General features: G+C 40.2%; 1 protein-coding gene across 2 annotated transcripts in view; it reads right to left on the bottom strand.

The window, feature by feature from the left end:
* Positions 1-213: 213 nt before the first annotated feature.
* Positions 214-20,038, bottom strand: part of DIRAS2 (DIRAS family GTPase 2) — a 30,466-nt gene continuing 10,641 nt past the window's right edge. For both annotated transcript variants that reach the window (XM_002742694.5, XM_008992504.5), the window contains exon 2: positions 214-4,237. In XM_002742694.5, coding sequence (XP_002742740.1) covers positions 3,602-4,201 — 600 coding nt within the window. In that variant the 5' untranslated portion in view covers positions 4,202-4,237 and the 3' untranslated portion in view covers positions 214-3,601. The remainder of the gene's footprint in view (positions 4,238-20,038) is intronic.

Raw genomic sequence — 20,038 nt, 5'->3', positions numbered from 1 at the left:
ATCTGCTTCATTTCCACTCAATGACAGGGAGCAGTGGGAAAAGTTTCACAGGATACCCCAGGGAGAGCTACTGTTGCCTATGCTAGATCTGCACAGAGCCTGATATCCTCCTGTTGTGGCCATAAGCACAGAACAGCAGCTGAGGGGTCACCAAGTCAAGGCCATTCTAGACCAGCTAACCCATTAAGAAACAGCACCACCTTCCAGCCAAGGTGTCATAACTATAGCTTTATTGTAATATGTCCCATTATTTCCAGAACATCACTGGCAACTAGAAACTTGTATGCAAGGGTGATTTTTATAACCGCAGAGTAAATAAAATATAATAGAGAATAGACTTGTAACAATAAATACACTTTAAATATAAATCTACACATTGATATCCCACACATAGAAAAGTCATGCTCTGCAAATACTTTGTATACATACTGTCCTTGTGGGGTACTGAATTCCAGGATGTGTCTTCAAGGATTTAGATGTGTCCCATTAGTTGTAGATATTTCCAGAGAACTTATGTAGAAGCAACGCATTACAAATCAGGGGAAAAAAATTAAGTATCACAGAGCAATTTTTAAAATATTTAATACATTTATACAAAGAATGAGGATTTCTTAAATATTACAAACAGTGAAACAAATATACTAGCTTCCAGATATGTACAATTTATGACTTTATACTACAAAAATGCAGGAAGGTAAATATATACATGTAATTTTAGATAGAATGAACAATTCAATATTGCTCTTGTGTTGGTCTTGCTGCATTGTATGCATGCCCATGGCTTGTCGCTGGATGGAGGAGGGACTCATGGGGACAGAAGGGAAGTCATGGAGCCCCATGCCCATGCCCAGAATGCCATCTTCGAAGCAATATTTAATTTTATATAACTTATTCTGGCTGGGTCAAAAACTGCTGTGCCCATTTGCAATGTAGGCCATGTTTTCAAGAACCACAGCTACATATTTGTAAATGGAAACATACAAATGCTTAAAAAAAAACTGATTCCATGATACTAACTCCTCAAACCCTGAGTCAATTGGGGAGTTCCTAAAAGATGATTTCAGGGTAACCATCAATATCTTCAGTTCAGTTCATAGAAAATGATCTCAAAATGAAGACCCATAATTGAGGCTTTAATAGCCTTCCTAGCCAAAAATTTACAGGCAAAATATGAAGAAGAAAAAAAAAACAAATATATCCTGAATGAGATCAGATTTTCAGTAATCACAAGCTCATGTTGATGAAGCCCTAAACACTTAAACATATAGAAACCAATTTGAAAGGGATAAAAGAAATTCTGGCTTACAATCAGTAGAAATGGGATGGTTTGCAAGAATATTTCACATTAAAAGCCTTATTGACACTACAGTCAGTGGCAAAGATCACATTCTACTGTTAGCAAAGAACCCACTCAAAATCGATACACCCCATTTTGGCCATGAACTTCTGTTTCTTCTTCCATTTAACCTATACCCAAATTAAAACTCAATCATCTCTCTCTCAGAATAGACACAGAAAAAGTTGTCAGGACAAGTTGAAAAACAAATGTTCCAGAAAATCCGCCAACTAAAAATATCATTGCGAATGCTGCAACAGCTTTCTAGAACGGAACAAGCCTGCTTGAAGAATTTGAAGAGGGCTTCAGGACTGGCCCAAATGCTCTGCACCCTCACCTGGCTCCCAGGCCACTTCTTTGCTTTCTCAGCTCAGCATGAGTGTTCTGCCTGTAAAGTCAGGGTGGTTTTGTTCTAGGAGATCATGGAGTCAAGCAGTTCTCAAAGGCACCTCCCACACACTAAACACATCCCAAGGGTGAGTTATTGGGAGACCAGAGAGGATGAGATCAGTACAAGGGAACTGAACCAGAAAAGACTAAAGAAATCTAGGACATGTTGAGAGAGCAAGTGTGCTTTGGGGGATGGAGATGGCCACATTGCTGCTGCTGCAAGCCCTGCACAGGAGGGACAGGAGAAACAGCAGCTGCAGGAGGTGACATGGCCAAATATCCCCAACTTAAGCCCTGACTGTGCTGGCACTGCCACCCAACAGACAGGGAGCACCCCCCTTCACCCCCAGGAAGGCCCACGTGCGACTTGGGACTACAGCTTCTTCTGCCCACCAGGCAGGTGACAGGAAGATTGCTAGGAGGATGATACGCAGCTGGGGCCAGTACATGTTCTGCCAACTGAAACAAACAGGAGATCTAACAGGCACCATCAGTGGGAGTTTTCAGGAAGCCAAGTCCAACCAGGCTCTGCGATGGCAGAATAATTAAGCTGAGCGGGCTCTGCCCAGGACAGAGCAGCCTGCCTGTCTCCAGCCACCATCCTATCCCCAAGCTAATGCACAGGAAACCTGCAATGGCTATAATTTGGCTTGAAAGATTAAAGATGCACACAAAATCATTAGGAGAAGAAGATAATTGTTTCTAGAGTGAATACTGCATCGAACAGTTCTTAGAAGACATGTATAACGGAACATGCAAGAGAATTACCATTACTTAAGTGCATTTTCCAGGAATATATTTCCAATATAGATAGATCATCAAAAACACAGTGAGTAGCTTCTGTTTCAAAGTATTTCATTAAGGTGCAAAGTGTGGCCTATACATGTCTGTGGCAGCTACAAAAATGAATGTGCTTCTGGTTGTCTGATGGCGTTTGCTGGCTGCTACCCAGCTGAGTAGAGATCGAGTTATTTAAGAGAAGAATACCACCTTGGAGGGAAAAAATGTCCAAAAATAGCAACTTTATTTGCTTGTATTTAAAATCTGAGGACTGAAAGAAGTTATAGTCCTCACAGGTCAAAAGAAGAAAATCACATTTCTAAAACCCTCGATATATAACACACAGGAACATTATTGCAATATTTTAATACTGTCAGGATATCCTCACTGAAAAACTAAAGAACTTCTGACAGAGAAGCACACTATTGGTGAACTTATCCCTGTATATGAAGCTAAATACTCTAATAGGTTAAAATGATACTTCCCAACTAGGTCTACGTGAGGTGAACACATCCCCTCAGGGTAGCAAGGCTTCTAACAGGCCAGGTGGGAATTAAGAATGAACACCCTTTGGGGGAGAAGCTGAATTTTTAAATCCTTTTTAAAAAGGCTGTAAAATGGACCAACTGTGGTCCACTTTGGAACATCTGATCTTCTCACTGCTTCCTGCCTCTCTCCTCCCCCAAAGATGTGATTGGCTTCTGTCTGGGGTTGGTGCAGGTAGCTCTGGGTTGACACGCTTTCACATGCATGTAGATGATATTTAGTTCTCTCGGCACATGTTGCTTCGTGGGTACACGTGCTCCCATCTTCAGGTGTTGATCACCACCTTCAGAAATTATTGGCACCGCTCAGTCCCGGGGATGCTGAGCACGTTCATGTTCACTTGAACCGCCTGGCAGATTCTGTGACTCCAGAGGGGGGTGGCTTATTGTTGGTGGTGTGGAACGCCCTCTTAAGGATACTAGGGCGCATATCGATTAAATGCAATGTTTAACACGTGGGCATTGTACATGCTACCCTGACGACGGTGGGTGTCACTGGGGAGAGTGAGGTGCCGGGGACACACAGCTGCTCCTCCCGCAGGAAGGGCCTTCACATGATCACGCACTTGCCTTTGAGCTTCTCTTTCCGTTTCTGCTGCTTGCTCTTTTTCCCGTCGATCTGGAGACTCACGGTCCTGCGCTTCTCCAGGTTGAGCAGCTCCTGGAAAAGCTCCTTCACGTTGTGATTGAGCTTGGCTGAGGTCTCCATGAAGGCACACTTCCACGTGCGGGCCAAGGCCTCCGCCTCGCTGCTCTGCACCTCACGGCTGGGGCTCTCGTCACACTTGTTCCCCACCAGCATGATGGGGATGCTCTCCACGTCCCCTTTGATCTCGCAGATTTGTTCGTAGATGGGCTTGAGCTCCTCCAAGGACTGTCGGCTAGTGATAGAGTACACCAGGATGAAGGCGTGCCCTTTGGAGATGGACAGCCGCTGCATGGCGGGGAACTGGTGGCTCCCCGTGGTGTCGGTGATCTGCAACGTGCATATGCTCTTGTCACAGCTGATCACTTGCCGGTAGGTGTCTTCCACCGTCGGGATGTAGCTCTCCCGGAACGTGCCTTTCACAAACCTCAACACCAGGGAGCTCTTGCCAACACCACCAGCCCCAAACACGGCCACTCGGTAATCGTTGCTCTGCTCAGGCATGTTGCTGGAGAGCTCCAACGATCAGCCAGGACACACCTAGCAAAGGAACCAGATGTTTGAGAGAATTAATAATTGAAATATGAAAGCATTAATAAGGATGTCTCTACCCTCTTTTGATAGCTTAAAAATGGAAGGTGATAACATTTAAAGTGGCTACAATTCTAAATCCAATGAATTTGGTCAATCTGCAGTTTTCAAAAGGACAGGCTACTGGGGGCCTCACTGGAGCCCATCTCTTTCTCCTTATTGGCCCATGACAATTAGCATATTTGCTCCCAAGTAGGCCCTAAGCCCAGGGAAGATGCAAAGTGAGCCCAAGAGGCAGCACCAAGGAAAGGCAATAAGGAGAGAAATTAACCACCCCTCCAAAACAGACACACATACGCGCACACATATCACCATCATCAGCAGCAGCAGCATATCGTTGCTGTTTTTCCTGAAGAACTGAGTACTCAATATACTGGTCATACGTGTGTGTGTGTGTGTGTGTGTGTGTGTGTGTGTGAACAAATACTGGGAGAGGGAGATGATTGAGGAGAAAGGGTGTTCTTAATATTTATTCAGTATTTATATTAACTCACGAAATCCTCACTACTCTGCAGAAGTTGGTGCCACTATCTCTGCTGTGCAATGATGAAACTGGAAACAGGAGATTGGGAAAGGAATGTCTCTGATGCTACACAGCCTCTAAGAGGGAAGGCTGGGATACAACCAAAGCACTGTGGATGTCAATGCCCATCCACAGGCTGTTTGTAGACCCAGCTGTCACCGTGCCTTGGCCATTACTTAGACGATGGTATAGATTGTCTCCATTAAGCAGGAAGAGTTAAATAATAAGTTTGGATAGTCATTTTATTCATCAAAATTAAGATGATTTTATAAGCTTTATTTTTAAGAAACATAAGGGTATTACCAGGATAGTAGCATCAACTACTCATTAAGGGTCATTGAAATGAGAAGAATGCAGCAACTCTTTATCACAAACCTCACCACTGGTCTAAGGGATGTGTAGATGTGCCTTCTTAATTCATAACCTATCAAAAATTTTTCATTCTGTACCTTCTTTAGTAAGGAAGGACATATAACACCATATAAAATAGGGAATTATACAAATTTGGATACATTTTTAAAACTGAAGTTGATAAGTAACATGGCAGTGTGAAGCATGGAATTCATTCTTTTCTGTAAGCAGATATTGTGCTGACTTTTCCTTCTTCTAGTTTTAGGGTAACTGGAAAAATAATAACAAAATCAGTTTTAGAGTCCAGTGAAAGTATTAAACATAACTACCAGTGGAAGGAGGTGTGTTTGTGCGGTGAATATGTTCTCCTGGTAGACAGAACATCAGGTCAAAGCCCCGGACTGAGGCATCCCACCTTCTCATTTTGCCTTGTATGTCTGCCTACATATCTGCTCACTTCAATACACAGCTGTTCTTGGGTGCACTCTGGAATTCCCAAACCCTCCAAGAAACTAAGGAAACATCAGTGCTAACAGAGAATATAAAAGACTGTTAGGAAGTTCATTAACAACAAAAGACAGCAGGGGAGCCTGCTTAGGAGTTTGATGAAGTCTATCAAATGCTTATGAGATAATTATGATTAATTCGAGGCTGAAGCATTGTGAAAAAATTGTTCTACATTAAAAAAAAACTCAATGGGGTCTTAGTTTGTTTTCTGTTGTTCTGTCAGAATGCCAGGGGTGGAATAATTTTAGAAGATATCGATTTCTTACAGTTCTGGAATGCTGCCTCTCGGGCTCACTTTGCATCTTCCCTGGGCTTAGGGCCTAGGGAAGTCCAATATGAAGAAGCTGGATCTGGTGAGAGCCTTTTGCTGTATCATAACATGGAGGAGAGCATGGCATCATGAGAGAGAGCAAGCATGTCAGCTAAGATCTCTCTCCTTGTCTTATAAAGCCACTGATGCCATGACAGGCATTGACCAGCCCCCTCACGGCCTTATCTATTCCTAATTACCTCCCCAAAGGCCCCCCTTGAACATACCATGAACATACACATTTGGGGATATTTCTAACACATGCACTTTTAGGGGACACATTTAAACCATAGAAAATGGCCAATGGAATCTACTCTTGTTTCTTTCTACATCCTCAGAATGAAACTCTCTTTTTGCTTAGGAGAGAGTTTCCTAACTCTGTTTTGCCTTGTATTATGGTTATTTAGCTCCAGACTAGAGCATAAGCATCTAGCTAGAAGATAACATGTCTTAACAAGTTCTACATCCCAATGTATCTGAAAGAGCTGTTGGTTCACAGCACACACACTCTATGAGTTTGCTGAATATGTGGTATTGTTTACTCAACATAGCTACGTTAAGCTGTCTCCATTACTAAACTGGCAGCCAACACATAGGAAGCAAACGCTAAAGATAAAGTAAAGTACTTATGGCTACAATTATTCAACTACCCAGAGAAATTTCCACTGAGCTTCCACTAAACCAGGCTCTGGATGAGGGACTAGGAAACAACTGGGCGGAGGAGACTTAAGGAAGGATCTCTATTCTCATGGAACTCAGAACCAAGTAAAGTAGACATCAATCCAGAAGACAACTTCACAAATATTTAATAAATTATATCCCAGTAAGTGCTGCAAAAGAGAGGTCTAAAGGAATGTAATGGGACCTGAGATATCATGAACAATTTCACTAAGGAGGTGGCGTGGAAACAAGAATGTGAAAGATGAACAAGGAGTCAGACAGTTGAGGAGGTATAAAATTCCATGTGTATTTATGAGATAGGTCTGGGGCAATAACTCCATACTGATCTTCAACTCGCTAACAAAAACCCAAACTGCAGAGAATCACTTGGACCTAGGAGGCGGAGGTGACAGTGAGCTGAGATCACACCACTGCACTCCAGCCTTGGTGACAGAGCAAGACTCCATCTCAAAAAACAAACAAACAAACAAAACAAATAATTTTCTCCCATCTTAGAACCATTCATTTATTTCATAAGCATTTATAAAATGTCTTCTAGATACTGTGCACACTCAATGCTTACCCAATAGCACTCACGGCATTAGAGGGAGGACAAGCATAGGAAAGTATACGTTACACCCAACTTTGTAGATGCTGCAAAAGAGAGGTCTGAAGGAACCTAATGGAACCTGAGCTGTCAGGAGCAATTTCACTAAGGAGGTGGCATGGAAGCAAATTTGCAGGAGAAGAAGCTAGTGGGATATCTAGCTCTGCCTGGAATCTTCAGGAAACATTTCACAGAGGGCTGGAACTTGCCAGATGGTGAAGTGATGAAGGCATGTCAGTCAGAGGAAAGAACCTTGTGGGAAGAAATAAATGAAGGAAATAGAGCTAATGCTCATGTCATGGTAGACAGCTTGTGTAAACTGGCATCCAGGAGTACATTTCGGGGAGCAAGTGAGTGGTGACACTCACCATGAATCAAGACAAAAGGTGAAAGAGAAAAGCAGCTTTAGAGAAATAGTGGTAAACAGAAGGAGAAAGGAGCTGTGATTGGTTCAGGTTTACAGGACAAATAGGAGGAGATATCTGGCAGGTGATTGAGGTTTAGTGTGAAAGTTCAGCAGAGAGGTCTCATCTAGTGATAAATACCTGGATACCATTCATATACAAACAGCACTATAATAAACAAAAATTCTCCAGGGAGCAGGCAGATCATGAGGTCAGGAGTTTGAGACCAGCCTGGCCAACAAGGTGAAACCCCTCTCTACTAAAAATACAAAAATTAGCAGGGCGTGGTGGCGGGGACCTGTAGTCCCAGTTACTCTGGAGGTGGAGGCAGGAGAATTTCTTGAACCTGGGAGGCAGAGGTTGCAGTGAGTCGAGATCACACCCCTGCACTCCAGCCTGGGCGACAGAGTGAGACTCCATCTCAAGAAAAAAAAAATTCTCCAGGGAGAGAGCATGTAGAATGGAAGAAGAACACCACATGCCCAATCTATCATATGACCCAGCAATTCCCCTCCTTTGTATATGCCCATGAGAAATAAAAACACTTAGCCACACAAAAGACATACAAAGATATTCATAGCAATATTATGCATAATAGCCAAAAAGTAAAAACAGCACAAATGTTTGCAATTAATGAATGGATAAGTAAAATGTGATCTATCCATTCGATGAAATATTATTCATCAATAAAAAGGAACTGGTATATACTATAACATGAATGAATCCTGAAAACATATGGTAGTAAAAGGAGCCGGTAACAAAAGGCCACACATACTGTATGGTTCCATTATATGAAACATTCAGAATTGCAAATATACAGAAAGGGCATTTGTGGTTGCTTAGGGGTGGGATGGGGTAGGCACTGGGGGGAAAACGAGAAGTAACTGATAATAGGTACAAGGTTTCTTTGGGGGCAATGAAATATTCTAAAACAGTGGTAATGGCTGTACTTTAAAACCCTGTGAAGGTACTTGCTGAAGTGTACAATTTAATAGGGGGAATTATGTCTCAATGAAGTTTTTACTTATAAATAGACATCGGGAGGGCCAGTAATCCACTGCATATAAACCATTGTCCACTGATTCTGAGAATTATTCACAGATACAGAGCATCAGGTCACATATCCTTGTATGAGAAATGACATGTTAAAGGTAAGAGGCTTCAGCTTTATTCCTTCTAGGCAAATATTTGAAACATCCCATATACTCACGGAAGATGAACAATCCCTGAAATATTCATAGCATGAATAACAGTACCCTAAATGCTTAATAAACATATTAATACATTAAGAAAAAAACAATACAGGCTGGGCACAGTGGTTCATGCCTGTAATCCCAACACTTTGGGAAGGTGAAGTGGATCACTTGAGACTAGGAGTTCGGGACCAGCCTGGACAACATGGCAAAACCTGTCTCTAATAAAAATACAAAAAATTACCCAGGTGTGGTGGTTGTGTGCCTATAATCCTGGTTATTTGGGTGACTGAGGCACGAGAATTGCTTGAACCCAGAGATTGTGCCACTGCACTCCAGCCTCTGCAACAGAGTGAGCCTTTGCTGGGGAAGGGGAAGGAGAAGGGGAAGGGGAAGTAATACAAAGAATGATACGTGCAACAACATCTTTGAACCCAACGGTGGCCTGCTGGGTGTTGGAAATGTCACATATCTTGATGTGGGTGGTGGTTACACAGATGTTAACACTGTGTTGTTACATGGCCATTATCTAGATTATTCTATCTTATTCACTTAAAATTATCATGAAAATGAATTTCAAATTTAAAAAATCTTTGAAAACTCAAAAATCCAATAGGATACATTTTCAGATCCCAGTTAAAAGAATAGTAGTGTTGAGAGATCAAGTACGATAGAAATAAAGCAAATCTTTGATTTCACAAAGCAGGAGTTAAATCAAGACTGACAAAATTTTAGTTAAGTGACATATTGGAGGGCTGTGAAGGGAGTAGAAGTTATGTTGCAATATGGAGCTGGGAGTGATGGAAATGGAAGAGATGGCTAGAGAGCCAGGAAATGTAGACTTCTCTTTAAATAAAAGCGGAGATTAAGGAAAGGAGAAACAATGAGTGGTATAAGGTAATGCAGGGTTAGAGTGGCAGGAAAGATTTTGTATAGTTCAGGTGATGGATAACTGATGGAGCAAATCTGGAAGGAAGCAGAAGTCACTGGGGTCTAGGATACACTCGGCAGGTTCGTCTTCAAGGAAGGGAGGAAACAGAGAAAAGAGGCCATCTGTTAGTTCAGAAGCTCAAATTAAAACTGCCCAGACGAAACCAAAGAGTGAGCTGAGTAAAGCTCACAGAGAGCAGGAGAAAGCCTGATTGATTACATTTTAATAACTCTTTACAAAAGTACACTTTAAAAAGGGACACCATGCATGTATTTGGTTAAAAAAAGATAAAAAGATTATAAAATGCTTTTTAATGCATAGCCAGGCCCCTCCGTTTAGGACCCCTCCAGTCTCTCTTTTCAGAAATAACAACTATTTAAAAGAATGAGAATTCAGTCATCATCTTCTGATGTCCACTGTTGTAATTTTAAATAAGGCACTTATCATTTGAATAACATATCTTCCGTCTATCTACAAAATTAACACAATTACATTCCTTCCTCCACTACCCTGATTTTTGTTATAAGAAAAATAAAGTATGCACTAGTATTTAAGATTTCCACCTATATTATTTACAGTTTGTTCTAAAACATAAGTGTTCTGCGCTTTTCTACAGGCTGTTTCTAAACCCTACCAATAGGCCAGGTACAGTGGCTCATGCCTATAATTCCAGCATTTACAAGGCTGAGGCAGGAGGATTGGTTGAGGTCAGGAGTTCAAGACCAGCCTGGGCAACATAACAAGACATCATATGTACAAAAAGTACAGAAATAAGCTAGGTGTGACAGCACCCACCTGTGATACTAGCTACTCAGGAGGCTGGGACAGGAAGATCTTTGAGCCCAGGAATGTGAGCTATGATCACACCACTACACTCCAGCCTGGGCAGCAGAGCAAGACCCTGTCTCAAATACATACATGCATGCATGCATGCATGCATGCATACATACATACATACTCTATCAATAAAGAACATTAATGGGATTCTGTAACTATTTGAGTAGATGGTAGGACTGGAAACACTGAGAGAGAAGGATAATATTCTTTATCAAACTTTGTAAATTGAACAATAATTTTCTGCTGGTAACATTTGGATCCAACTTTTTTCTGGAGTTGTTTTTTTTTCCTTTGACTCTTAGTTGCCACTTTTGATATTTCAATTTGTCTCCTTTCAACCATTTCATGTGCTAGTATGAACAATACTAATAAATTATTTTAGATGGCATTAAAATTTCTCTCTGACTTGATAGAGTCCTGAATGCAATCCAAGTTCAAAATCTTTCTTCTTCAGAGGTTATTTCATTTTTAAGTTTAATAATCCAGGCTTGTTAATGTAAAATCCAAAGGCAGTATGATTATCTTTCCTTTGTAAGAAATTTGTGTTTTTCTTTTTCTCTTTAGAACAGTTCAGAGTTTTCTCTTTAAACTTGGAGTCATGAAGATTCACAAGGATATATTCAGAATTGCTTTTGGGGGGCTAGAGGGAGAGAGAAGGGATTAAAAACCCAATTTTTCCCATGACCTGGGACATTTTCTTCTATTTTTAAAAATTACAGCATTCCAACCCCTACATCTTTTCTCTTTCTGAGGCTTCTATTACATGATGGATTGATTATATCTATCCTTGATTTCTCCAGCATCTTCTGTTTTTAATAGCCTTTCTTGTACTCTGCTTTTCCCTTTTTCATAGAAGTACTTTCTTATCTTAGGAAATGTGATACTGTGCTGAATTTCAATGAGAATGCTCATTGTCATTGGTTGTGGCTGTTCTCCTCACTTATCTGAGCTATCTCTGTCTCTGTTCATTTGAATCCTTCTTTTTCACCTGCTCATTTTCCCCAGATGTCTTCTTGTCTCTGGTTTTTCATTTGATTTATGAAAGAATCATCACACTGGCTGGGAGAGCTAGCTGGAGTGTGAGTACTCTTGAAGATGTACAGTTCTGTTTGGAGACAGCCCATCTTCTGAATGGGAAGGCTGGGTGGATGATGTGATCCACAACCCTGTCATTTCCCTTTACTTGAATTTGGTTAAACTAAATTGTCTCAACTCTCCCTTATAATCCCAAAAAAGCTTATACATAGACAGATAGATGAAGGAAAGGATTAAGAAAAGAGAACAAACCATCCATCCCAAAATGCATAAAATATAAGAATGTGTGTCAAGGATTCAAAACAAGACCTTGTAGGCAGTGAAAATCAGGATTAGGCTTATGGCACCTAGATTCAGGGAAAATGCATTTTGATTTACTGAGTGACACAGGTTTCCCATTCAAGAATATTTTAGAAGAAACTTGGATTCATGTGAATGAGACAGAAGCAGGATCTCAGGCAAAAGAAACCCACAGCCTTTATCTGTATAATACCCTAAATTAATCCTGCTTCAAAATACAGTCATGGAGCTGGGCATGGTGACACACATCTATAATTTCAGCTACTTGGGAGGCTAAGGCAGGAGGATCTTTTGAACCCAGGAGTTCAAGATCAACCTGGGTGAAATAATGAGATGCTGTCTAAAAAAACAGTCAAAACTAGAGAAAAAATTATAGATTGGAAGAATTCAGATCTTTAAGAGAAAATGTTTGGAAAAGGTTGATAATTTAGTGTACTATTCTGCCCTAAATGTTCCATCTACAGTCTGAGCTAAAATGTTTATGAAGTTTATACAGATTGTCTCTGCTCAATTACTGATCTGGTTTCCATGAAATGTTATTAACTTTAAATAAACCCTATATTTTAAATTGGTACATGAGAGCCCCTTAAAACTCTTAATAACACAAAGTGAACAATGGTCATTAAGAAACAACAATCAACAAAGTGTAAATTCTTTAGGTAGAAAAGGGTACTTTTATAATCTTGATTTAAATAAATGTTTACTTTATATAACTTCTTATCTGAATCTAAAAAATGATAGATTTGTTAGTGGGAAATGTTTGATCATAAACAAGACTTAAACACCAATAGTTCATCTTTATCCAGAAAAGCAAAATGCTTTCCCAGGAATCTTGTCTTGCAGTGTTATGAAGACATCTTCCCTGGCAGTGGGGCAGGTACAGTCTTGCGAGACACATCCAGAGGGTCTTAGCTGCTCATTTCAAGATGCATACTATCTGCAAGAATGAAGTCAGTGGAGATAAATGGGGTACTTCTTGGAATGGTGGGGATAGCATAAATTATTTTTTAAGGTTTCATTTTCAAGAGGCAAATAAGCCCACAGCTTTAAGTTTACAAATAAGATTCACTTATATTTGTCTAGAACAATTTCATTTGGGGAAAATATGATGACCAAAAATTCCAAAGAGCCAAATAAAACATGCTTAATGACAGTTTTAAGAATGCCAAGAGCCTAACTACATTTTGAACGTTGTCTGCTTTATTCCTTTTTTATGTGAGTAAGCGAAACAAAAAGGAAAATCATGTGAATAACAAACAGTATTGTTGTCTTGGTCTAGGGACTGTTGAACAATGACCAATGACCAATGCAGCATGCTAACCCCTGCAGGAAAATATATACCAAAAGATAAAGTCAACTGGAGCACACGAATCTAAGTGTATGGAAAAGAAAGTATTTGATGCCAGTTACGAGGGCTTGATCTGCTACTGTGTTCAGCTCAGGCTATTTCAATCACTGTCAGCCCATGGGTTATCTATGTATATGTGGTTAGGTGAATTTCTAGTGTTAGCCACCTAAAAGTTTACAAAATTGGTAAGGCATAAAAATTCTTTCAAACAATCATAAATTATTTTGTTATTCATTCTTCTGGTGTCATTTGAGAATCCATTACCAAATCTAAGTCATGAAGATTTATTCCTGTTTCTCCTAACAGTTTAATGGTTTTAGTTTTTACATTTAGGTCATTGATCCATTTGAGTTAATTCTTATATATGGTATGAGGTAGGTGTCCAGCTTCATTATTTTACATGTAGATATCCACTATCCCACCACTATTTGTTGAAGAGATCATTCTTCCCACATTGAATGGTCTAAGCCCCCTTGTCAAAAACCAGTCAACTATGAATGTGAGTCTATTTCTGGACTCTCAATTCCATCCCATTGCTCTAGATGTCTATGCATATGCTAGCACCACCCAACTTTGTTTACTGTAACTTTGTAGATGATTTTGAAATTGGGAAATATGAGTCTTCAACTTTGTACTTCTTTTTCAAGATCTTTTTCATCTATGTGAGGCCTCTTGCAATTCCATATAAATAGGTAAATTGAGCTTCATCCAAATTTTAAAAATTTGTACAATGAAGAGCATTACCAAGAAAATTAAGAGATCCTATAGAATGGGAAGAAACATATATTTGAAAAGGATGTAGTATATGGAATACGTAAAGAAACTCTTACAACTGAACGACAAAAGCACAAACAAGCCAACTGAAAAATGAACAAAGAAGCTGGGTACAGTGACACCTGCCTATAGTCCAAACTACCAGAGAGACTGAGCCAGGAAGATAGTTTGGCCTAAGAGTTCATAGCCAGCCTGGGCACCATAGCAAGACTCCATTTCTTTAAAAAAAAAAAGGACAAAGAACTTGAATAGGTATTTCTCTACAGAATACATACAAATGGCCAACAAGCACATAAAAAGATGTCAACATCATTAGTCATTAGGGAAATGTAAATCAATGAAGTACCACTTCACACCCACTAGAATGGCTATTTTTAAAAAGCAGAAAATAAAAAGTGTTAGCAAAGATAGAAATTGAAACCCTTGTGCATTGCTGGTGGTAATCTAAAATGGTATAAAATCTGTGGAAGAAATTAAAGATAGAATTACTGTATGATCCAGCAATTCCACTTCTGGGTGGAAAAGAAATGAAAGCAGGCACTCTAACAGATACTTGTGTTCCCACGTTTACACAGCAGCATTACTCACAATAGCCCAAAGGTGGAAGCAAACCCAATTCCCACAGAAAAGATGAATGAGTAAACAAAACGCAGTGTACATAGACAGGTGATACAGTTTGGATATTTGTCCCTGCCCATATCTCCTGTTGAATTGTAATCCCCAATGCTGGAGGTGGGCCTGGTGGGAGGTGTTAGGATCATGGGAGCAGATCCCTTATGGCTTGGTGCTGTCTTTGCAATAGTGAGTAAGTTCTGGCCATTTAAATGTATGCGTCATTCCTCCACCCCCCGACCCCTCACGCGCAACTCTCTATTCCTTTTGCTTTCATGATGTGAAGTGCCTGCTCCTATTTTGTCTTCTGCCATGATTGTAAGCTTCCTGAGGCCTCCCCAGAAGCAGACACCACTATGGTTCCTCTACAACCTGCAGAACCATGAGCCAATGAAGCCTTTTTCCTTATAAATTACCAAGTCTCGGGCATTTGTTTATAGCAAAGCAAGAATGGACTAGGGCAACAGAAATAGTATTCAGCCTTAAATGGGAAGGAAACTCTAACAGGTGCTACAGCATGGAGGAACCTTGAGGACATTATGTTAAGTAAAATAAGCCAGTCAAAAAAGACAAATACTGTATGACTCCACTTACAGCAGGTACATAGAGCAGTCAAATTCATAGACAGAAATAAGCATGAGAGTTGCCAGGGGCTAAGGGAATGGAAGAAGGATAGTCGTTTTATGAGCATGGAGTTTGGGTTTTGCGAGATGGATGGTGCTGATGATGGCATGATAATGTGAAGTTACTTACTGCTACTGAATTAATTATATGCTTGAAAATGATTTAAATGGAAAATTTTATGTTATATATATTTTACTAAAATAAAAATAGATAAGACTGTGTATATAAACATTTTTAGCAATAACAAAACCATGAATTAAAGATAATACCCATAATGAATATAATTGGCAGCATTAGCTAGGCAGATGGCTCCTTCTTGTTCATCCACACTATATAGTAAAAACAGCAAGGGTCGGGGATGTAGGGCAAGGGAGGGAGAGCATTAGGACAAATACCTAATGTATTCGGGGCGTAAAAGCTAGATGACGGGTTGTTAGGAACAGCAAACCACCATGGTACATGTATACCTATGTAACAAACCTGTGCATTCTGTACATGTAGCCCAGAACCTAAAGTTAATTTTTTTAAAAGAAAAAAACCAGCAAAAGTCTCACTGAATCTGACAAGACAAACAAAACAAAACTAATACCTTGAGAAGACCAATTAAAATGCACACCTTCATGCTGGCCTTAAGTTTATACTGTATTACTGACCGTGTGAAGCCATCATTATCAGCCATGGCATATAATGCTCAGCTCCCAGACCTGTGCTGCCCACACAGTGCCACTGGCCCCTTGAAATGCAGCTGGCTGAACTGAAATGTGCTGCCCTGGATTTTGAAAACTCAGAATAAAAAAAAAATTTCTAACCTCATTCATATATTCTAATATCGATTACAATTAAAATGATCATCTATTTGTGAGCATATCAGTGCTTTACTGTCAGCCACAGCTGTGACCATCTTGCCATTTCAGACTGGGGAGGCTAGGTGGCTGTTATCATTGCTGATCCTGTGGATAATTTATGAAATGTAAAATAAAACAAAATAAAAATGAAAAAGCATATATATATATATATATATATATATATATATATATATACATTACCTTACACACACACACACACACACACACACACACACCACATACATTTTTTTGAGACAAGGTCTCACTCTGTTAGCTAGGCTGGAGTGCAGTGTCTTAATCATGGCTCATTATAGCCTCAATCTCCTAGGCTCAGGTGATCCTCCCACCTTTGCATCTCCAGTGGTTGGGGCTACAGGAACATGCCACCATGCCTGGCTTTTTGTATTTTTTTGTAAAGACAGGGTTTCATCATGTTGCCCAGACTGGTCTCAAACTCCTGGGCTCAAGTGATCCACCTCCCTCAGCCTCCCAAAGTGCTGGGATTACAAGTGTGAGCCTCCCTGCCCAGCCTAAAATTATATTACTTAAAATTAATTTCACCTGTCTTTTTACTTTTTAAAATGTGGTTACTACAATTAAAAAATTACATAGGTGACTCACACGGTCTGCACTGCTGAAGAACATAAAAACAAATCTCTATTTTTCAGCACAGTTTAATAACAATACTTAATACAATGTGTTGCAAAATTTAATTAAGCTTGATTTTTAAAAAAATGCTTAGAATCCTCTTTTGAGTTTTTCTATTAATAGTGAAAGGCAAAAAGCCACAAACCATTGGAAAAACATTTATTTTTCTGCTGTGGTAAACTATATACAATAATCCACTAAAATGTATTGTACAAACTAGAATTCACTTTTCTCAAAATCTTAAGAGAAGATATATAGAAAAAAACTGCTGACAGTGTGAAAAAAAAAAACAATGCAGTTGTTCCTTGGTATCTGCAGGGGATCGTTTCCAGGACACCTGTGAATACCAAAATTCGTGACGCTCAGGTCTCTTACATAAAATGAAGTAGTACTTGCATGTAACCTACGCACATCCTCTTGGATACGTTAAATCATTTCTAGGTTACTTACCATACCTAATACAGCTTAAATGCTATGTAAATAGCGGTTATACTGCATCATTTAGGAAATAGTGTCCTGAGAAAAAAGTCTATACATCTTCAGTACGAGAACAACCATCTTTTTTTCCCATTTTTTTTTCAATTGGTTGAATCTGCAGATGCGGAAGCCACAGATACAGAAGGGCCAACCCTATCAGAAGTTACACAGAGAGAGCTTGAGAGCTTTGCTAAACAGTTGGGCAAAAGTACAAACGTTCCCAATAAACCTCAGCTCATTTATTATTTGCTAGAATGATTCTCTTTCAACAATAAGGGACGTTGGTACATATATTCTTCTTTCTGTGTTTATGCACTTACATCTATTTTTTTGTTCTTTTCTCTCTCTCTCCTACTGTTTACTTGAATATATAAGCCAGGAAGGCAGGGACTTTCGGTTCATTCCCCAGCACATCCATGCCACTAGCCCAATGTCAGATACATCAGAAACACTCAATACATATTTATTATTTGCTGCGGGAATACATTTTTTATATGTGATCCAACAAAGGAAAGTTGTAGCAGCGAAGAGAATTAAACCATAAAAAAGTAAATACATTTTTTGAAAAACTCTAATTAAAACCACTCAAAGGTTGGCAATGCCAATGGAAATAAAAAATTACACAAAGATATGTGATAACATGACAGAAACAGAGCAAGAGGTGAATTACTGCATCATCCATCACTACATTATTGCAGAAAAGATGTTGAATCCAAAAGTAGGTGGGAGCTATGGGATAGCATGCACTTGCATATGTTATTTTTTCATTTATAAAAGTCAGACTTTTAAAATACAGCAGAATCTTTCCAATACTTTACATGGAGATGTGCAGCAACCATGAAAATATTTTCTATCACACAATGGTTCGCTATTTACTCTGTAGCAAAAAATAAGAGTTGTAGAACTAATATCAAGGTGTGTATTTTCCTTTTATCCAAAAGCGTTGTTCTAAGTTTATTAATGTTTTCTATTTGATAGGTCCTCAGGAGCAGGCCAGATAGCAGATATTTTCCAAAAAATAGGCATATTTTCTTCATCCCTGTAATTGAAAGGCGGGAGACACAGTACCTGCTTTGGAAAGCTAATCATCCTGTAGAGGCAGCATTTTGAAAAGGGACATATAAAAATGATTCTACCCTTACATGATATTGCCCAAAGCAATGTAAATATGTCCTTAAAACTCACTCTCCAATCAGTACAATTCAGAACCGAAAATCAAATTTTAAAAATAATTGTAAAGGCCTTCCAAATGCCAGATTTCCCACAGTGTGGAACCATTTGTCAAAAGTACATTAATATATTTTTATTACATTTCAAAATATGTAGTGAGCATCAAAGATGATGAGAGGCCAGGGAAGGACTCCCTGAAAAGCTGATATGTTAGCAAAAATTTGAGAAAGGTAATGGCATGAATTATGTGGAAACCTGTGTGGGTGGTGGGGTTCTTCTGGCAGAGAGAACAGCAGGTCCAAACACAGGTGCTTCTCCAACATGCTCAAGACACATGGAAAAATCCTTGAATTGAGGGAGAAAGGCTGATGAGGTCAACAAAGTAAAGGGGCTGGGACAGGCAGGTCGTGTGGAGCTTTGTAAGCACGGCTAAAGGTCAGCTTTTATTCTAAGAAGAACAGAAGGCAGCTGGAGGGTTTTTGAGTAGAGAAGTGACAGGATGGGACCCCCATTGTAAAAGTACCTCTTTGAGGGCCTGCAGACCAAGGGTCAGGAGGCTCCAGCAATAATCATGGTATGTGTCGAGGGTGGCTTGTACTAGGATGGAGGCAGCAGAAGAGGTAGATCGGCACCATCACTGCAGCTAGCTTGCCTGTGAGACCAGCCACACCCTATCTTTGCTACTCATCCTTTGCTGCTACTCTACTCATTCAGTCAGTGGGGGCATCTGATAAGGCATATCATTCATATGCCAGCACCCCCAACTGCATACCCATGGCCAGGACCTCTCCCTAAAACTGCTAACTCATATACCTCTCTCCTGCCTCAGCATCTCCACCTGGGTGCTGTGCACTTTTCCCAAACAGAGCGTGTGCAAGTCTAAACACCCTATAACACCCCCTACAGTTTTCTTTGCCTCAGTCAGTAGCAATATTATCCCTTCAGTGACACAGACCAAGAACCTTGGAGTCCTCCTTACCTCCTCTTGTTCTCTTATATCTCAAGTCCACTCCCTCAGCAACATTTGTCAGTGATATCTTCCAAACTCTTCCAGACCCCACCATGAATCACCTTCCACATTGTTGGCAGGCTTTCCAGGCACCATCGTCTCTTACCTGGATGACTACAGCAGCCTGCTGGGTGATCAGTTTGCCTCAGGCCCTGAGCCCCTCCAATCAATTCTCCACTCAGGCTGCAGAACACATCATTCCTATGCCCAAAACCTTCCATCATCGGCCCTATCTCCCTGAGAGTAACAGCTAAGGGGCTCTGCTCCACGCCTTACCCTCATTCCCACCATTATCCTCCAGCTCACTTAATTCCAGCCACACTGGCCTCCTTGCTCCTGGAGTCACTTGGCATGCTTCCACCTCAGGACCTTTGCACTGGCTGCTCCCTCTTCCCCCAGGTAGTCACAAGGCTCACTCCCTTGCCTCCCACAGGCCTGTGTTCAAATATCACCAGCTCAATGAGAACGTCCCTGACCACCCTATCTCAGTTTTCAACCTCAGCCTCAACCCAGTAGTCTGTGGCATCCTCCTGCTTTATTTTCTCCAGTGCGCATTTGCTTTATAATATAGTATGTAATTTCCTT

The sequence above is a fragment of the Callithrix jacchus genome, chromosome 1, assembly GCF_049354715.1.
Source record: "Callithrix jacchus isolate 240 chromosome 1, calJac240_pri, whole genome shotgun sequence".
NCBI classification, from domain to species: Eukaryota; Metazoa; Chordata; class Mammalia; order Primates; family Cebidae; genus Callithrix; species Callithrix jacchus.
Note: the sequence above shows the minus strand (reverse complement) of the source record. Positions and strands in the feature narration are given on the sequence as shown.